The sequence below is a fragment of the Pecten maximus genome, chromosome 2 (genome assembly GCF_902652985.1).
Source record: "Pecten maximus chromosome 2, xPecMax1.1, whole genome shotgun sequence".
NCBI classification, from domain to species: Eukaryota; Metazoa; Mollusca; class Bivalvia; order Pectinida; family Pectinidae; genus Pecten; species Pecten maximus.
The window spans coordinates 39650045-39672039 of NC_047016.1; the positions used below are offsets into that span (position 1 = coordinate 39650045).

Consider the following 21995-nt stretch of genomic DNA (forward strand, 5'->3'; position numbering starts at 1 on the left):
CATATAGATATGTATGGCTTATTACATCATACTACATCAATAGAGGTCTTCACAAAACATTTGTACCGGGGTAGTTTTATACAATTTGAGTTTTGTTGAATCTACTATACATAGCAAACATTGTTGTCAGTGTAATTACAGAGATCAAGAATCACCAGATTCCAACTGTATTTATGATATTTGTCTTTATATGCATAATTAGAGCAAGCAGCATATTTACTTCTAAAGAAATTTTATACAAATTAAAATAATATTATCAAAACCCTATGCAACATTAACTCTAAAAAAACTCTTTAATGCAAATATTGGACAAAAACATCTTGTATATATGGCTTGTTATACACGGTACAAAAAAATTATACATCATTTTAATAGACTATTTGAACATTTGACAGAAAACTTCAAACTTTGTACATGACGGTATAATTCATCCAAAAGTGGCTGATTTGAGAAGTTAATTTTTTGTTGCAATAAAAAAGTTTGTTGTTAGCTGGAAAAATTAAGCGAATCATATACATCATATAATAATGGAGAATTAAGGTGTTTAGACAAAGTCAAGGAATGCCTATATTCCAGAAGTCTGCAAACCTCAGACAAACTGCCAAAAATCAGACAAATGTTGTGGAGTTGAGAAACATAACTCACTAAAGCAATGATTTAAAGGCTACATTAAGCAAGCAAACTAGTCAATATAGCATCTGAAGTAGGATTCGAAGGAAAATAATCTATAGTCTTCCAAATAGTATTTTCGTGACCATGAGTAAGATTTGAAACAATTGACATAAAAATTGTACAAAAAATTATACCAAGTCTCCAAACAGTGTTGCACCAAATCTACATATCAGAAACCAAAGTCCTTTTATCCGAATGAACATCCCTAAAAGCATACTGGAAATTCTACTACACGTATTAATATAGAAATCTGAATGATGGCCTAGAATATAATATTCCAAGCACTAAAATATAAGTCATAAATCTGTTTGTAGTTTAACATTAACAGCACTCTGAACACCCCAACATTGTCCTGAAAACATAAATTGCGGTCTGAAATATCTAAACAGTATTTGGGTGACTTCAGTACAGGATAAACTAATACTAGCCTGGCTTAAAACTGTAAAAGCATTTTGGAATTACAATACAATGTATATCAAAAGAATCTACAGCCAGTACTAATCAACTAGAAAGGTAAATGATGGATCAGAAAGAAATAACATTTACTGTATATTGACTTTTGTAGGTGGCTGTTTTTTTGTGTTTTTGTTTTTTAGTATACAAGGCGCTGAAGCTCTGAAATAACATCTTAAAATGTGATATAGGCTTTTTGAACCTTTGTTTTAATTAGTGGCAGTCAGTGGATTTGCTTCTATTGCAAGAAAATCTTATGCAGAAGTAAACTCGGTGACAGTGATCTTAACAGAAGCCTAGAGCTTTTAACAGAACGAGATGTACTGTTGGTACAGAGCTAGGTTAACTGGAAAATCGATGGTTAGTCCTCAATACATAATAATGCTTTAAAGTGATCTTCCAGCATATATATTGAAAAAAATAACAAAGTTTGATTGAATTCAAACTTTCTCTGCCCCTGACCTGGTAGAATGAACAGTTTAAGCCAGCTGGGAACATTGACACAATTCAGAAAGAAGTAATAATTAAAATAACATATAATCAAGAAACTTGAGCAACAGCAGTTAATAAAAATGACAAGAAGCTGGACGGTCCATTACAGTATTAACAGAGCAAAGTTTACAGCATACGGATACTGTATATTCCCAACAACCTGTAGAATTTTTAATACAAAAAAACATCAAAACATTCACCATACAGATAACTACATTAACATGATAACACCACCACAAAAAAAAAAAAAAAAAAAAAAAACAGGACTGTTGCATACTACAGATTTCTTAATGACAATTTGAACCAGAGTTTGTTCATTTTAATTACTAATTAATTTTGTCTAATTATCAGATATGGTCTGATTCTCCTCAATTCTCATTGGCTAAAAACATGGCCATGTGGAGGTTAATATTACGAGATATATAAGCCCATGTTTCTTTTTTTAGAAACACTGAGTTAATATTTTGTTTAAGATGTCATAATCATTATTAGGTCACAATGCCCCAATGTAAATTTCATGTTATAAAGATAAATATAATGTTATTCTACCCTTTAGCAAATAAGTTTCATATTTATTTTAAGAACTAATGACCTTTGAATTGGTTCAATCTAAAATATTAATCTCATTACTCTAATATTTATTGGTACACACATGTAATATCAAATGTCCTGTTGTTACTTTCAAACATCAATAACATTTGTAAATTTAAGAATCAAGCAATGATATTTCCAATTACTACACAACATGCTTTTACAGAAAGATTAAATTACCACCAGATTTAAGAGTCCAAGAGTTATCTCCCATGCCAAACAACAACTTCCAAAATAAACATTGTTTAAAAAGAATTATTTACATAAACTTTATGTTGGTCATGAATATATCATCTGGCATCATAGATATAGTAATTATGTACCACATGGGAATGGAATCTTGCTTCGATTGGAGAAGACATAAAATTAACCACATCAGAGATAAAGCAATATTCCAATATTTTACTGATTACATTAAAACTTTGAAGAATCTTACTCAAAGGTCTGTTAATTTTTTCCATCAAACATCTAAGGAGGGGAATGCTTATTTCCCTTCCTTCTAATGTACAAGACTCTCACCACTTGTCACTCACACCAACAGTTTATCTGATTTATTGTAACATGCATGCCTAAACATCCTGAAAGTCTGTCCTACCTTTGCAAATATGTATTGTCATAGCTCTCTAAAAATACCAACAAATAACATTTATTGAATATATGGCTCAAACATGTTACATTTTTTAACTTGACAAATTTTACAAGTTGACATTTTTTTTATATGTTGTAGAAGGTAGGTATTCTTTTAAAGCATTCATGAAACTTTATGGTCCACAAGTAAATCATATTCAGATTGTAATTTCTAGAAGTCAAGCTGCAACTTAGCTTGATGGTAATTTCTTAGGTATATAAATTGTACTGTTATGAATGTGTATTAATGTAATATTCCAAAATTGTTTACTATGAAATTTGGTGTATTTAAAAAAATAATCAAAAAGCCAATAATTTTTATGGATTAGATATAACACTGTAATTGTGGTTTCTCTTACTGGATATACTGCAGTGACTTTTGATTTAGACTGAAAACATCAACAAGTGCTTAGGATAATTCAAAATGTGTCATTTATTTCAGTCTTCAACTTTAGCATAACTTCGAAAATAAATTTTGAAAACAATAAAATGTTTCAAGTTAAAGTTGCAATGACAAACTTCATTTCAGAGTTGTGCTGTTCAAATTTTTGGTATTCTCGATCATGATTCAAAGACTAAAGCAAAAGAGTTAGCTCCCTTGACAAGGTATTGACACTTCAAGTTTAGTGACATCACTGACATACGAACGCATATGGCCTGTATAAGCATAGTTCAAACCCTGGGATTAAATTGTTTTGTAATTAATCATATTTGCAAATATGTGTATGTGGGAGTCATTTGTCACATGACTCTCTGGGGTTTTGGTCTATCATGGATTTTGTCTAATATTGAATAGTAATATGTAATAATGAGAAATACACAACTTTGTCTAGCTGCACCCAAGCAGTCATGTGATACAAATTTCAAACTACTGTGTATCACTGCAATAATGCTTTAAATATATTTTTGTAGAAAATGACTTGAAATAAATATATGGATAATTTTAACAATATCATTAATTTTAAAGGGACAATTAAGGCTGAAGTATTTATTTTGGGCATAGTTTTATCTATTTTAGCACCCTCATGGGATAAATTTGATAGAAATTTACATGGGCTAGAGATTTTCTAATATACAAAAGCAGAAAGGGGCTTAAAATATGCAATTGTTAGAAGCAAAGTATTTTCAGAACTTATTTTTTTCCATATATATTTTCCAAAACATTAATTCACTATGAAGGGGAATTTAATATGCTACATTGAGAATTCCTTTTATTCTTAAGTTTTAACCTAGGCTGATTTTGGACACTCTGTCCATTTGATGAGGACATACCATATGAATTAGTGAAACACATGTTCAGCACAATACAAAACTATAAATTTACTGTTGTATAGCTAAGAATGATTACAAAGTTATACAAGACAAAACAACATGGTCTTCGGCAATATTATTTGTGTAAAGTACAATTGCCCTTTCTTGTTGACTTAAATAATATTTCTCTAAAAAAATAATTATATCTATAATCTTAAAACAAATAGTAAAAAATATACCAACCAACAATAGTCAGCAAAAACCCACTTAACTGAATTAACAATACATATACCTCCAACTAATTAAGACACAATTAGGAAATAATAACTAATTAATGAAATAAACATTTAGCACAATAAACAATAAAGCCAAATAATTTATATTTAATTAAATCTCATTGCAGATTAACAATACTTCAATAATGTAACATTTATATACAATTTTATTTTAAACTAACACTGTCCTTACCCTCAAACCTTAAGGTAACTGTAACCCTTACCATTTTTTTTAAATTATAAACTAGGTCATGTCTTTCAAATAAACTTCACATAATATATGCATATTTCTTTGGTTACATTTTGGATACAATCCTAGTCATACATTTTCTTGGATACAATCCTAGTCATAAATTTTAACGATGACCTTCACCTTTGTATTTAACTCAGTGCGGTTTGGAAGTGTGACCTTGACCTTTCACAGACACAAACTTACCACAATGAGCACATGCATTAGACTCTAAGTCATGGGGTAGGTAGTTTTGATGGTCGAGGATCATAAGATGATGTGATGTGAGACTGATAATACACCTTGTGCAAACCCTGAACAGTTTATTAGTCTGTGTAAGTCTTAACACAGTATCTAGAGTGTTGTTGACATCAGGATGGCTGTTGGGATGTGTTCCTGGTCTTCACTCTATACATGGCAATAGCTGGTCTAATGACGGCCCAGTCATTGGGACTTCCGCGATTTTCTCTGTCTGCCCCTGTAAGTAAAATGGTCAGATTTCTCTAAAAAGACTAACAACTTGCTGTTTCAACTATTCTTTAAACAATTTGAAATTTCAACTATTGAGTATTCTTTAAACTTTGAATTCCAGTTATAGTGGATTAAGTAACAAGCATATACATTTTTTGAAAGTGATAAATGTTTTATAAGGTAACCATTAAAATCTATCTTTATGTTTTAAAGTTTTAATTTGGAAGCTCCCATGACCTAATAAATCATACTTTTAAGGACATCATGAAGTGCCAGTGATATACAGAGGCAGATAATGACTTTTATTAATGAAATTGGGCATTTCCTTTCATGTAAACTGTCATGTTTAGGAACACAAATTTAATTCAACAAAGGAGTTATCTCCATCTAACTATTCTTTTGTCTTTACATGAGCCACAAACACATTAGGGAGATTTTATACAATTCAGCTGACGTCCAGTACTCACCTTGCCTCTGTTCTGGAGGAAGTATACTCGAACCACATGACATGTGGTATCAATGTTGAGTCTCTTAGCATTAGAAATTCACCTATAGGGCTGAAACAAACACAATTCATAATATTCAACCTCTTGAACTAAACAATTCATAATATTCAACCTCTTGAACTAAACACCACACATAATATTCTAGCTTCTCGACTGATTATAAATTCATTATGATTTCACATTTACGCAATTAATTTCTAAAATGAGACTTGAATGCCAAATTGTCTATCTCTCAAATCCACAGGCAATTTCAACTGACATGACTGGTACGTCTACTTTGAGGGCATATTTATTGATGTACATCTACAAGTAATGATTCTTACCTTGAAGCCAAGATTGGGAAGAATGGTGTTAATACAACATAGACAATACAAAACCACGCTGCTCCCAAAAATATACCCAGCAGGGCTCCGCAGGATACCTGCCCGAATGTGTGGTAACCTAAATATACCCTGAAACAGAAGTATGGTGTAGTTATAAGTACATGTATAACTTGTATGTAGTTATAGGTATACCTTGTATGTAGTTATAAGTATAACTTGTATGTAGTTATAAGTATATACCTTGTATGTAGTTATAAGTATAACTTGTATGTAGTTATAAGTATAACTTGTATGTAGTTATAAGTATAACTTGTATGTAGTTATAAGTATAACTTGTATGTAGTTATAAGCATACCTTGTATGACAATATTAGGAGAATAGAAGTCAGGATGAAAAAGTTATTACCTTCATAAATGAAAAGTAATTGTTACAAAGTCAGAATGATGCTATAGTAATTGATTGAAATTTTCACCGACTGCAAACATTTCAATAAATTTCAATCATCAAAATTATAAAGAAAATCAAACTTTGAACACAAAGGCAAAATATATGACTCCATAACAGGACATATATTTGTTGGTTATTTTTTAAATTCGAAATTAACCAAGAAAAGAATAATGCTGCATAACTACAGCACCTCATGATCAAATATCTAAACTTTCTGTTACTGTATAAGAAATCCTGTCGTATCCCGCATACTTTATCATATTATATCAAGTTTACTAGTTGTTTTGATAACACATATCCTTTCATCTGTATACAGTATACTCACCTGCTATATAAAACTATACACGATCCTATGACACATACTGCGCTGACACAATATTTCCATATATCATCTATCAAGTTATAATTTTTATAAATTCTGAAAAGAAAAAAAAATTATCCTCATTTAAAATAATGTTTTTCTTGAAATTTCGTACAGGTTTACAGTCCAGTAACAATCAACATAATTTCAGACCGTGCAACTTCATTGATCTGCGACCAATCAACAGAAGCATATTAATACTTTAATAGCATGATACATGTGATAGGGATAATCATAATATATAACGTAATACATGATAATAAAAGGATAATACATATGTACAATGTAATGTTTTCTTAACATGCCTTCTCTGAAATCCTCCCTCCTCAACTAATATCATGATTATCAAATCAGAATTCCACTATGAAAAAGAGTTCATTGCCCAAACTCTCAAACTTGTTATGCAGATAAATCTGCTATAAATTATTTCGACTTGTGGTAGAGTAAGTATGAATCAATCTGTTATTTACTTACCTAAGAAATAAAAATAGAATCATGTATGTAGAGAAAAACCAGGAAAACTGAGCATGGCTTGATGGCATTCCATACTCTGTGTAAAGCTGTCGATCTGTAAACAAATAGAAATGAGTTCAATTTCCTTGACAATCCAAACAAATAGTAGACAGCAAAAGGTCTATATTGGGCCAGGGCTTTTTCTCACTGGTTTGGGATGGGGCTTTTTTGCCTCATTTTGGGTAGAAAATTGGTGAATTGGGGAAGATTTTTTTCAGGAATTAACTGCAAATTTTGGGAATTTGGTTTTTAAATGAAATAATTCTAATTGGGAATGGTCCCAAAAAGCTCTCAGAAAAAAGCCCTGTGGGTAGCTCCTGTTATAAGATTAAATTCTCGAAAATTTCCAAAATGAACAAAGAACAAGATTTTTCACATATAGTTATGAACATTTCAAATTTCAATGAATAATGAACAACCCAATTGAAAATTTATTTCACTATTTAACTGCTTACTTCTGACAGGGCGTGGAGCTTGTATTAGGTGCTTCAATACCCAATTAATAGCTTCATTCAGCAGTAAACCAGCAAAATACGACACCTGAAATTCAAATAAAACAATTAGTGGTCAACACTTAAAGGTCGTCACAGAAAATTGCATGACAATGTATACATTATCATTAGACAGTGCCCTTATGAAGCTACATACAGTGTATATTAGAAAATTTACAAGGTATATTACAAAGAAATTGAAGCTTATATCATAAAGTGAATGGAAATTTAAATTCATCAACACGATGAATTAAATGAACTTCAAATTAAAAGTATACCATGTCCACCATGCATGCATATTCAATATACAAATGCATAAGTATTTCAAAATGCAGAAATTGTGGATTGCAGGACTTTCAAGCAGTTGACGGCTTTGACATTTCGCATTATCAAGAGTTATTTTCCCTGATGTTTGGATAGTTAAAACAGTCATGTCAAGCAGACATGTCTTGCTCTGAATTTCAAGAGTCAAATAATTTTCTAGTTGAATTTGTCTACCTTACTTTATCTTTTTACATCTGTAACAGTCTTTAACAGGGCATATATCTAACTTCACAAGTTTAATAAATACCAAATTAATCTTAACAAAAGTGTAAGATGCCATTTCTTTTTTAGTAAAATATTAAAATTCATGAGACAAAAAGTCAGAATGATATTTAGTAAAATATTAAAATTCATGAGACAAAAAGTCAGAATGATCAAATCTAATGTGTACACCACACATTAACACAGACCAGTTATTAGTCTGAGTTTCCTCTGGCCCTAACACCAGACTCGGGCTAGCCAGTTACGTGATATATACTTCAGTACTTACTGTGTGAAGATCTCTCCTAAATATAATTAAGGTGATAAACCCGACTATAATACAAAATGGCAGTAGACTGGCCCAGGCAAGGAAGAATCCAATAAAGTCACCTGGAAATAGAAGTACCAATGGTATTAATTCAATCTATAGTCTGGCCCAGGCAAGGAAGAATCCAATAAAGTCACCTGGAAATAGAAGTACCAATGGTATTAATTCAATCTATAGACTGGCCCAGGCAAGGAAGAATCCAATCAAGTCACCTGGAAATAGAAAGTACCAATAGTAGTAATCTATAGACTGACAGAAAATCCAATAGTTTACTTTTCTCAGGATGGCACTGAAATTTGTGACTGAAATTTTTCCCAATCATAATTGAGGAAAAATATTCAATAGTTTGATTATTCAATATCGGAATAAAATTTTGAATTCACTTGAAGCTTTTACTAAATATGTCTTGTTACTTTGGGTTAAAATATGCTGATATTAACTTAAAGAACTAAATACTTTGAGTGATCATTCATATGATAACTACAGGTAACTCAACAGGATTTGAGCATTTATAACCTATGATTCCATATCGGTTTTTTTTTAAATCAATCTCCTAAAATAGAGTCAATTTATACATAGAAATCCCCAAATCTGCAGGACATTCCCGAATCATTCACACATTTAAAACATCATGCAGTAATGGCAGGTATTGTTTACTGGATGTTTTATTTAAACCCAAGTCTGTAAGGAAAGATTTCTAAAATTGATATGATGAGTGTGTATACGCAAGAGCTCCACAAAATTTTTTTTTGTTCTCTGTTGTATCAATAGCATTACTTTAATTTTGATTGACGTTATTATGATTGATTTGGCACATTTATTGATAGAGGGTCTATATATCTTATAATAATTTTATTTGGAAGTCGATCATGACGTACCTGTGCACTATGCGCCAATATTAACGGTATATTTGAATTCTTCTTGACTTGTTTACATTTCACCAATTGAATTTTCCCATTAGCTGTCACAAATCAGTACATATGATCATGACCATTCCTTTAACAGTACTAGGAATGCATGCCTTGCCAATTCAATAGAATTACTAAAACTGTGCTGTCATTATAATCAGTGTAGTGACATTTTCTTTTGGGAAAACTATCGGAAAATTAAATGGATGAAATACAAGAGGATCAATACCTGACTAAGTGAGTGGGACTCACCAGTTACAATAACGCACAATTTGTACATCAATGTAGCTGGTTGTGTACCTTATTGCTCAATTCTTCATGTAAAATGCACCAGACTATTATCAGCCTGGGTCAAGGCCATTAATGAAACAAATGTTTATTACATATGCTTTATATTTAACATTTATTTTAAGTGTTATTGGTGGTCAGATGACATGTTTATAACACATGCACACGCTTTTCACCTACGATTCATGATCATCTGCCAAACCACATTTTGGTCAATATTTTCCTCTAGTACTCAGACCTTTCACAGGCTTCCATCCAGGTCATTTTATAACAGAAGTTGATATAACTTGTTTTACAACTGTTGCAAAATACACAGTACAATTTTTTACATTAGTCTCTTTGTTTTTGTTCATTTGACATTCCTGTAATGGAACTGGACCTGGCCGATTATCAGAGACCATGGTAGCTCAATTGGTAGAGCATCCAGCTAGTGTTTGGAAGTCCCGAGTTTGAACTTCAGTCTGGCCGTGCATTTTCTACTACTCTTAAATTTGATGCCTGTGACAAAATCTTATTTCAAGTGAGGTGAATACTTGACAAGGGGATACCAGGACCTGAGCTGTGAGTTGTAAGGTCTTCAGGGTCAAAGACTTTAAAAGGGAGGAGTGTAATGGAAATGGACCGGATCGATCATCAGTGACTGGGTAGCTCAATTGGTAGAGGATCAGGCTAGTGTTTGGAGGTCCCAGGTTCAAACCCTGTTCAGGCTGTACATTTTCCACTCCTCTTACTTTCCATCATATACCCAGCATTGCCTGAATTCCCTCAAAACCCAACACCCACATATCATAAAGGCACTGTTAGATGCTGGTGCTGGGACTAGAGTTCATTGGGATTAATACTGCCTACATCACAAAATAAGGTTGTTTTTCAGCATGCATTTCACAGCATGCTCAGGCCAATGTAACATGTTTACATCCAATATTATAAATTCACGTGGAAATTATGGAATAATAGTTAAAACGCATCTTACGTTAAAGTGTTATGTCGATAGTGTTTAAAAGACCTCATACACTCTCAGTCCAAAATGGCATATATATGTAAAGAACTGTAAGTTATATGAGTATATTTGGTCTTGTACGTGTACATGTATGTAGCTTAGCAGCTCAACGAGCTCGACCATATGCATCTGCACACGAACCCTGCTAGCAAAATGGAAAGGCTGTGCGCTAGAGAAAGTAATTAAGCATTGATTAACATATCACCTTTTGGGTATTCTACATGGGTGAGGGAAATCGATTTCCACTGTATTGAAGAATCTCCACTAAAAGAAGAAATGTCTGGCGAATCGGGTGCACTTTCGACATCCATGCTGGAAAATGTGACTTCTCGAATTGCGCATGTGCGAAAACCGCATTCTTCTGTAAAAGGTTATTTGATTGGATGATATTTATGATGTGTAAACAAGGTGCCAAAATTAATTTGTGTCACACAATTTCATTGGTTTAAAAGGGAATTCCAAAAAATATGGCTTCCAAAGGAACACATGCTCTGTCACTTCGGATATTGGCAGAGTGTAAAACTACAAAAGCAAGAGCATGCAAGTTAAAACTACCTCATTGTGAGGTTGACACACCCGTGTTTATGCCGGTTGGAACACAGGGTACACTGAAAGGTCTTGTCCCTGAACAGCTGGAAGAATTAGATTGCAAAATAATGTTGGGAAACACCTATCATTTGGGGAACAGGCCGGTACGATATTATTTGTAAACGTGTGGTATATGTCATTTCAGCATATACCTCTGTGATATTTTGAGTCGCGAGACGAGTTTCCACAAATTCTATTTTATCAATACAGAAATATATATTAATTGTCAATATCTCTGATTAATAATAATAATAAACTTTATTAACTGTGGATATAAAACCTGTTTGCAAAGCTAATCTTCCACAGTGCCCGATCTGTTAGTAAAATTGGTTAATAAAAGACAAGGTGGTATCACAGTTGATAGGTATTCATGAAATAATTATCAATGTTACTATTAATTAAGACATAATTGTTGATCTTACTAAAACATCAATTAATAGTTATTTCATAATGTAAATGGACGTTCTATACGTACAATAACAGTGAAACTATATATCACAGAATTAAAAGCAATGAAACATATTTCATGCTAACCCAATTATGGTTTTCCAAAAGCACAGATTGTCTAATTTACATATATGCTAATGTAGCAAAAAGTAAAAATTGACAGCATTATACACACTAATATAGTGAAAATAAAATAGTTCAATATTGTATCTAAAAGCAATCATAGTAAAAATTAGATTTAATTCAAATACAGATATCTGTATTTTTTCAATAAATAGAGATATATTTCTTATACATTAATACAAATATCCTGTATTTAAAATTCAGATATCTTTTTTAAATACAGATACATTTATCTCTTACTTAAATACAGATATCTATATTTTTCTATATTGAATAAATAGAGATATCTCAAATTTAGATAAAGATGTCTGAATTAAATGGGTAAAAACCCAACGGCTTGCCACATAATTTATATCTTTAAACTCTTGTATTGCAGAAGGTATCATCATGATCATGACATTAGAGCTGATCACAGGGGTTTGTAACAAATGAACATGATATGATATATACATATATATGAGATAGGTTGCACCATCTCATATACCATATCATTTGTAATGAACCCTTGTGGGCTGATCAGAAAATTTGGCGTTGAAAAGACATAATTTTGTTGTATAATTATGCTTACTGAACTGTAGAGACTCCCAGAGATAATATTTGTTTCTTCCATGAATGCCCTATTCAGTTCATGTCACAGATACTTGTCTTGTTATGTTGCCTTAGACTCTTTGAGTTGTCTCCAGCCATCTCACTGGCTTACTGGTGGATTTTTCACCAGGTTCATGCTTTTTATTAACATGAGCATATACAACCAATATATTTTATTTTTATAGGGTCCTGATCTGTTGAAGAAAGCAGGAGGCCTGCATAATTTTATGAAGTGGAACAGATGCTTACTAACGGTAAAAGTTACTTTTAAAAGTTATCAATACATTATCAGGGACATATATATATGATTTAAGTAAGAAGATCAGTAATAATCAAATGTATGATATGCATATGTAAGGAGCTGCAAGGCTTTCATTCTGATTCTTAATAATGTATATGCATTATATATATATACATTGTATATAACATAGAAACACAAATGACGAAGGAAGACAACTTTTTGACTTGTGCCCTAACCGGCCGGGCCTCGAACTCACGATCTACGGCACCCAATTGCCTAGCCAGAAATACCCGCAGCTTATATCGCTGCACCACATCGGCGTTCTTAATTAAGAACATATATATATATATTTAAAACAACTCCTAATTAACAGCATTAAAGTAAAGTTTATGTATCAATCACAGCTGTATTTCTGACTTACCAGATAACATTTTATTATGATAATTTTTGAGTATTGAAATCTATGTGATACAGTAACCATATATGTGAAATATAACTGTTGTTAGGACAGTGGAGGATTCCAGATGGTGTCGCTGCTGAAGCTGGCTGAAATAACAGAGGAGGGGGTGAAGTTTCAGTCCCCACATGATGACTCCGAGATGATGCTAACCCCTGAAATGTCTATACAGATACAAAATAGTATAGGTATACATGTATTTGTCATCAGACTATCAATTATAAGGGTAATTTGAAATTGATATCTTATAGAAATGGACATCTTATAGAAATGTATATCTTATAGAAATAGATATCTTATAGAAACATACATGTTACAGAAACGGATATCTTACAGAAATTAATTGATATCTTATAGAAATGGACATCTTATAGAAATGGACATCTCATATAAATTGACATCTTATAAAAAATAGATATCTTATAGAAACATACATATTACAGAAACGGATATCTTACAGAAATTGATATCTTATAGAAACGGATATCTTATAGAAATGTATATCTTACAGAAATTGACATCTTATATAAATTGATATCTTATAGAAACATACATGTTATAGAAATGGATATCTTACAGAAATTGATATCTTATAGAAATGGATATTTATAGAAATGGATATCTTACAGAAATGGATATTTATAGAAATGGATATCTTATAGAAATGGATATCTTACAGAAATTGATATCTTACCGAAATGGATATCTTACAGAAATGGATTCTTATAAATATGGATACTTTATAATCTCCTTGAGTATTTTCAAAACACCTGCTTCTTTGAAGATAATGGTAAATGTGATACATATGCTCAGTAGGAACTTGTTTTAATGTTCAACATAAAAGATAGTCAAAAAGTGGAATATCATGAAACATTTTCTTCAGGTTGGTAAACGTGAACTATGACAATGGATTTTATATATCACAACCTGTATTAGATTTTTATGCATGACATTTTGATAACTGTATTCACCAGGGCTGATGAAGGTGACATCGTGTAAACACCGAACGTTGCACTTAGAATCAAATACTGGTTGTGAGATACAAATTTTTTTTTAAAGTGGATTAGCAATTTTTGTCTAATTGTACAGGTGCTGATATAATAATGCAGTTGGATGATGTTGTCCACAGTTGTGTGACTGGACCCAGAGTGGAGGAGGCTATGTACAGGTATTTAGATTGTTTCCAGATTTTTTTTTTTTTTTTAACATTTTTTACATTAAACATTGTTGTATATACAAATAATGTTTTTTTTTCTTTTTCGATGAAGAGCATTAACTTTTGTGTTTTATTAGATAGATCTGTTTTAAATACATTGGCCTATACTATTTCGTATAGAAATTCTCATTGACCTTTCTGCCTTTGTTTAACACAAGGACTATAAGATGGTTGGATAGATGTCTGAAGGCCCACCAGAGACCCCACGACCAGAATATCTTCCCCATCGTACAGGGGGGACTGTACCCAGAGCTTCGCAAGAAATGTGTTCAAGGTAATATAAATTTGATTGCAAAATAGCTTTAGGTATGAATGACAGAGAAATCAAAGGAATCTCACGGTGATGGCCATGGGAAATCTGAAAAACTCTTACGTTCATGAGAAATCCATGGAGTCTCTTACTTAGGAGATGGAGAAATCCATGGAATCTCTTACTTAGGAGATGGAGAAATCCATGGAATCTCTTACTTAGGAGATGGAGAAATCCATGGAATCTCTTACTTAGGAGATGGAGAAATCCATGGAGTCTCTTACTTAGGAGATGGAGAAATCCATGGAATCTCTTACTTAGAAGATGGAGAAATCCATGGAGTCTCTTACTTAGGAGATGGAGAATCCATAGAATCTCTTACTTAGGAGATGGAGAAATCCATAGAATCTCTTACTTAGGAGATGGAGAAATCCATGGAATCTCTTACTTAGAAGATGGAGAAATCCATGGAGTCTCTTACTTAGGAGATGGAGAAATCCATGGAGTCTCTTACATAGGAGATGGGAAAATCCGAAACTGCTGGAAGAATTTAATTGCAAAATAATATGGGAAATGATGGTACCTGTCATTTAGGATACAAACCAGGAGTCAAAAACAGTGTATGTAACTACATGAAATTTAAAAATCAAATGATGGCTTATTGTTAAAACTGATGTGTTGCAGTAGAGGGGATGATTTGGAAACTTTGTACTGAAATGCAGAGGTTAAGAATTGAACAAAGAGGCAGTTGGGAACGTCCTTGCCATGATGAGGCCAAAGGGCAAGTCTATAGATGTAATTTAACAACACTGTTTTGAAAACTCCTGTGAACTATACTGTACAATATTGATGTGCATATAACATTGAAATTGTTTGGAGGGAGCCACAGGTGTTGATAGAAATCTGTACATGTAGGAGTAAAGAAAAAACCCTCTCATTCCCCTCTATCTGGAGGTTACTGAATTAGTTTTGGTTGGAAGCATTAGTGGGATAGTACATTGTATTATTCCTTTCATTGTGGAGTTTTATTATTATTTCATTGTAGAGTTGATAAAGCGCGAAGTTCCTGGCTATGCCATTGGGGGATTGAGTGGGGGAGAAAGTAAGGATGACTTTTGGAGAATGGTAACACTGTCCACTGAATATTTACCGAAGGACAAGCCAAGATACCTGATGGGGGTTGGGTAAGTTTTAGTACTGAATGTGTATGTTATTCCTAATCAATAATGACCTTTGAATAAAAACAAAAAAACCCAATGTTATGTACAATTTTATTTAGCTACAGAAAACCATTTCTTGTAAAATGGTTAACAAAAACCTCTATTTTGTTGAGGTTTTTACCTAACTGTATAAAATTCATAGTAAACTTGACTGCAGACCAAAATGTTTTCTCTGTATACTATCTGAATGGCCCTCTGTTATACAGGAATTAAATTGCCATCCTTATGTTCATGCTATGAATTTTCCTTTGTACAAATCCATTCCATCTTTTAAGTTCTAATCAAATGATATCTTTTCTTGATCCTTGATATACCTATCTTGTCTTCATCCTTGATATACCTATCTTTTCTTGATCCTTGATATACCTATCTTCTCTTCATCCTTGATATACCTATCTTCTCTCCATCCTTGATATATCTCTTCTCTCCATCCTTGATATACCTATCTTCTCTTCATCCTTGATATACCTATCTTCTCTTCATCCTTGATATATCTCTTCTCTTCATCCTTGATATACCTATCTTCTCTCCATCCTTGATATACCTATCTTTTCTTGATCCTTGATATACCTATCTTCTCTTCATCCTTGATATACCTATCTTGTCTTCATCCTTGATATACCTATCTTGTCTTCATCCTTGATATACCTATCTTGTCTTCATCCTTGATATACCTATCTTGTCTTCATCCTTGATATACCTATCTTCTCTCCATCCTTGATATACCTATCTTGTCTTGATCCTTGATATACCTATCTTGTCTTCATCCTTGATATACCTATCTTCTCTCCATCCTTGATATACCTATCTTTTCTTGATCCTTGATATACCTATCTTGTCTTCATCCTTGATATACCTATCTTGTCTTCATCCTTGATATACCTATCTTGTCTCCATCCTTGATATACCTATCTTCTCTCCATCCTTGATATACCTATCTTTTCTTGATCCTTGATATACCTATCTTTTCTTCATCCTTGATATACCTATCTTGTCTCCATCCTTGATATACCTATCTTGTCTCCATCCTTGATATACCTATCTTGTTTTCATCCTTGATATACCTATCTTGTCTCCATCCTTGATATACCTATCTTTTCTTGATCCTTGATATACCTATCTTGTCTTCATCCTTGATATACCTATCTTTTCTTGATCCTTGATATACCTATCTTCTCTTCATCCTTGATATACCTATCTTGTCTTCATCCTTGATATACCTATCTTGTCTTCATCCTTGATATACCCATCTTGTCTTCATCCTTGATATACCTATCTTCTCTCCATCCTTGATATACCTATCTTGTCTCCATCCTTGATATACCTATCTTGTCTCCATCCTTGATATACCTATCTTGTCTTCATCCTTGATATACCTATCTTCTCTCCATCCTTGATATACCCATCTTGTCTTCATCCTTGATATACCTATCTTGTCTTCATCCTTGATATACCTATCTTGTCTCCATCCTTGATATACCTATCTTGTCTCCATCCTTGATATACCTATCTTGTCTTCATCCTTGATATACCTATCTTCTCTCCATCCTTGATATACCCATCTTGTCTTCATCCTTGATATACCTATCTTGTCTTCATCCTTGATATACCTATCTTTTCTTGATCCTTGATATACCTATCTTCTCTTCATCCTTGATATACCTATCTTGTCTTCATCCTTGATATACCTATCTTGTCTTCATCCTTGATATACCCATCTTGTCTTCATCCTTGATATACCTATCTTGTCTTCATCCTTGATATACCTATCTTTTCTTGATCCTTGATATACCTATCTTCTCTTCATCCTTGATATACCTATCTTGTCTTCATCCTTGATATACCCATCTTGTCTTCATCCTTGATATACCTATCTTCTCTCCATCCTTGATATACCTATCTTCTCTCCATCCTTGATATACCTATCTTGTCTCCATCCTTGATATACCTATCTTGTCTCCATCCTTGATATACCTATCTTCTCTTCATCCTTGATATACCTATCTTCTCTCCATCCTTGATATATCTCTTCTCTCCATCCTTGATATACCTATCTTCTCTTCATCCTTGATATACCTATCTTCTCTCCATCCTTGATATACCTATCTTTCTTGATCCTTGATATACCTATCTTCTCTTCATCCTTGATATACCTATCTTCTCTCCATCCTTGATATACCTATCTTCTCTTCATCCTTGATATACCTATCTTGTCTCCATCCTTGATATACCTATCTTGTCTTCATCCTTGATATACCTATCTTGTCTTCATCCTTGATATACCTATCTTGTCTTCATCCTTGATATACCTATCTTGTCTCCATCCTTGATATACCTATCTTGTCTTCATCCTTGATATACCTATCTTGTCTCCATCCTTGATATACCTATCTTGTCTCCATCCTTGATATACCTATCTTCTCTTCATCCTTGATATACCTATCTTTTCTTGATCCTTGATATACCTATCTTGTCTTCATCCTTGATATACCTATCTTGTCTTCATCCTTGATATACCTATCTTCTCTCCATCCTTGATATACCTATCTTGTCTCCATCCTTGATATACCTATCTTCTCTCCATCCTTGATATACCTATCTTCTCTCCATCCTTGATATACCTATCTTCTCTCCATCCTTGATATACCTATCTTGTCTTCATCCTTGATATACCTATCTTCTCTCCATCCTTGATATACCTATCTTCTCTCCATCCTTGATATACCTATCTTGTCTCCATCCTTGATTAATATCTTTCTCATCTTTATCCATCTTGTCTCCACCTTGATATATATCTTCTCTCCTGATATACCTATCTTTCTTCATCCTTAGATTAAGGTCAAATTGTCCAGTTTTAGCTTGTATGTACACTGGAAATTGAAAGTGAAACCCTTGAAATAAAAAAAAAAAAAATGACAAATTCTACTATATCTAATTTTACAATTACATTTTGTATTGGTACTCAATTTATGCACATATTTTGATATATTTTAAATATTTACATGCATTTAAAAAGTAAATGTAAATAATCACCTCACTGTAATACATCTCAATCTTAAAGATGATTTATTATTAATATTATGAATTCTAGTGATCATATTATATTCTGTGACAACTTTTTGTGACTGAAGTAACCTTGATTTTGCAGTTTTGCTGTTGACCTAGTAGTCTGTGTAGCCCTTGGATGTGACATGTTTGACTGTGTGTTTCCTACAAGGACAGCTGTAAGTTATGACTTTTATGTTATTAATCACGGGTTCCTTCTTTTCACCTATTTCAAAATAACAGTTACAGTAATATTTTATTATATACTTCCAATTCTTGTCCAGACAAATCATAGCTCAAAATTTATTTTTCATAGCATAGAATTCTTATAGAGACTTGGGGCCGATGTGGCCGAGTGGTTAAGGTGTCCTGACACTTTATCACTAGCCCTCCACCTCTAGGTTGTGAGTTCAAAACCTGCGTGGGGCAGTTGCCAGGTACTGACCGTAGGCCGGTGGTTTTTGTCCGGGTACTCCAGCTTTCCTCCACCTCCAAAACCTGGCCCGTTCTTAAATGACCCTAGCTGTTAATAGGACGTTAAACAAAAACAAACAAACAAATATAGAGAATCTTGGATGAGTGGCCATGTCATATATCATTAAAAAAAGTTTTAACAATTTCATATGACATATAATGTTGTCCTGTTGTAGAGATTCGGAAATGCTTTGGTTCCCACTGGTAATCTGTCATTGAAGAACAAGATGTATGCCAAGGACTTCAGTCCTATAGATGACAAGTGTCCGTGTTCCACATGTAAACAGTACACACGTGCCTACCTGCACACTATCGTCACTAACGAGACCGTCTCCTGCCAACTGTTGACTGTACACAATGTTGCTTACCAGGTATGATGTACTAATACATGAGGAATAGGGGAAAGAGAGATTTTTCCAGAGTGAAATTCGATCATAACTGATGTTTTCTCTAAGCCCTATTTCTGTATTTGCGAATACTGTAAATGTATATATTTTAGCGGTAATTTATTTTTAGTGTTATTCGCCCTTGAAGCATTGCACTGAATTATAAATTGGTACATATTGTATGTAAAATACAAAAAAAAAAATGAGAATGTGCTAATTTGTTAATATTTGGAAATGTGCGAAAATTTGAGTGATCCAAAATTAATATGTTTACAGTAATGTCTTAGCCCTCATGCCTACATTAAGGGAATTATAACGATAAGCAAACTTTACTTTAAAATAAAAGCATTTTGGAATGTCTTCATAGGAAATTTGTTTTATTTATAACTTTGATACATTCCCATGAAGTATAGGAAGATGCTGACTCTTTTGATGGCAAATGACAAATATATAACTGAATTATAAATTGTTACTTATTGTATGTAAAATACAGAAAATATGAGGGTGTGCTAGTTTGTTATAATTTGGAAATGCACGAACATTTTAGTGCTCCAAAATTAATATTTACAGTAATGTCTTAGCCCTCATGCCTACATTAAGATAATACCAAAGGTGTCCGATCTTTACTTTAAAATAAAAGCATTTTGGAATGTCTAGGAAGTATAGGAAGATGCTGACTCTTTTGAATGATGGTAAATACTCCTCTTTTGTCCAACAGCAAATTGACTCACTAGGAGATTGAAAAATATTCAAACGTTATGTAGGTACAAGGGATATAGACTTTCCACTCAATGATATAGAATTTATTATAGTTATAAAAATTAACACCTATTTTAAAATGTTTCTGATGTGAGTTTTGTCGTTAAGTCTGTGTATTCTACCGCGAATTAAGGTCCGTGTAGTATAGATTATACATCCCCGGTATTAATGTTTTATTCTTTGATTTTCAGTTGTCCCTGATGACTAGTATACAGGAGAGTATTAATAGAGGACAAATTTCCACAGTTTATACAGGACTTCTTTGATAAACAATTTCCCAATACAGACTACCCACAGTGGGCCGTGGATGCTTTAGCTTCAGTTAATGTTCATATCAAGAAAAGCTGATGCTGGCATAAACCACTTAAAACACTTTCAAAAACTGTCTACAGGAATACAGGAATAGTATCCGTTTCCAAGCAGAGGGACTCTGTGATGACCACATGCTTGGGCAGTAAAGATATACATTCTATACAAATTCCCGATGTATAGAGGTTGTGGATCTGTTCTAGACAAGATACCATCAGAAGAATAAGAGAGAGATGGCCATATTAAACAGGATTAGTATACGAACAATGTATACTTTGGAACCTTGTTTGAGGAATTTTCCAATGACTAATTAGAATCACTCTTTCTGGTGGTAATTATACCTCTCAGACAGTGGTCAGTAAGACTTGCTACACTGTACTACATGTTGAGGACCAGGTATCCAACACAGGAAACGTGCAATAAAAATGGAAATATTTGTCAGGTTTTTTTGTTTGTTATTACATTTTATAAGTAGCTGAAAACTTAAACCAACGTGAGCTTATGTTTAGCTTCATCCGTGGTACATCTTCTAGTTCCTTCCATAAACAACTATTGTTCTTGAAAAGTACTAGAAGGATCTTAATCAAATTTATATGTAGGTTCCACGTGGTCCTTTTTTACACATGCTCAATTTTGAGACTGATCTATAAACTAGATTGCCAACAGCCATTGTTTAATTTTGACAGTTAAGCTGGTTGTCTCTTTTTAGGAAGTTCTTCGTTTTCATTCTTGAACTTCATTATAGGTTCTCTTGGTCCTTTGGTGTGCAGGGTGAATTTTGAGACAAATAAACCAAAATGGCCAACAGGTGGCCATCTTGAATTTGTATATTTGAAGATCAAGATCTTTCTGGGATTTTAACCTAGGTGACCTTGTTTTGAAATGATTAAGAGGAAAAGACAAAATATGATGAGAAAAGTAGAGAAAAGATCAGTCTTGTATAAAACAAAAATAAATCCATGATTGGCACCAAGATCCCTCTAGTATCTCTGGTCCTATATCGATGATATGAGGACAGAAAAAATCTTTTTCATGACAAGTTGTATCATAAAGAATGAAGTTTATTGCTTGGAGTGAAATAGACTACCCAGCATACTTCAGGAATACTGCAAAATTCATGTGTAGTTCTTATATCTCTTAT

General features: G+C 33.0%; 2 protein-coding genes across 2 annotated transcripts; one reads left to right on the forward strand and one right to left on the reverse strand.

Annotated features, from left to right (window-relative positions):
* Nucleotides 1-1351: 1351 nt before the first annotated feature.
* LOC117322053 (dolichyldiphosphatase 1-like) lies at nt 1352-11099 on the reverse strand. The gene is made up of 8 exons (XM_033876781.1): nt 10957-11099; nt 8517-8617; nt 7667-7751; nt 7173-7266; nt 6663-6755; nt 5891-6019; nt 5529-5618; nt 1352-5068 (listed from the first exon to the last, which is right to left on the reverse strand). Exons 1-8 carry the CDS (start codon nt 11060-11062, stop codon nt 5035-5037), a joined length of 732 nt encoding a protein of 243 aa, XP_033732672.1. The 5' UTR covers nt 11063-11099; the 3' UTR covers nt 1352-5034.
* A 96-nt stretch (nt 11100-11195) lies between these two features.
* On the forward strand, nt 11196-21290 carry LOC117322052 (queuine tRNA-ribosyltransferase catalytic subunit 1-like). The gene is given in 10 exon segments (XM_033876780.1): nt 11196-11443; nt 12683-12751; nt 13245-13383; nt 14285-14363; nt 14570-14685; nt 15707-15845; nt 19030-19105; nt 19577-19771; nt 20737-20772; nt 20774-21290. Coding segments are annotated over 10 exon segments (1194 nt in total). The 5' UTR covers nt 11196-11218; the 3' UTR covers nt 20894-21290.
* Nucleotides 21291-21995: the final 705 nt, after the last annotated feature.

Excerpts from the sequence above, each read along its gene's own strand:
- LOC117322053 (XM_033876781.1), bottom strand. The coding sequence starts at position 11,062 with ATGGATGTCGAAAGTGCACCCGATTCGCCAGACATTTCTTCTTTTAGT. Across the intron at positions 7,267-7,666 it reads AGCTCCACGCCCTGTCAGAA|ATCGACAGCTTTACACAGAG; the intron begins GTAAGCAGTTAA and ends ATTTGTTTACAG. Across the intron at positions 6,020-6,662 it reads TGTATAGTTTTATATAGCAG|GGTATATTTAGGTTACCACA; the intron begins GTGAGTATACTG and ends CTTCTGTTTCAG.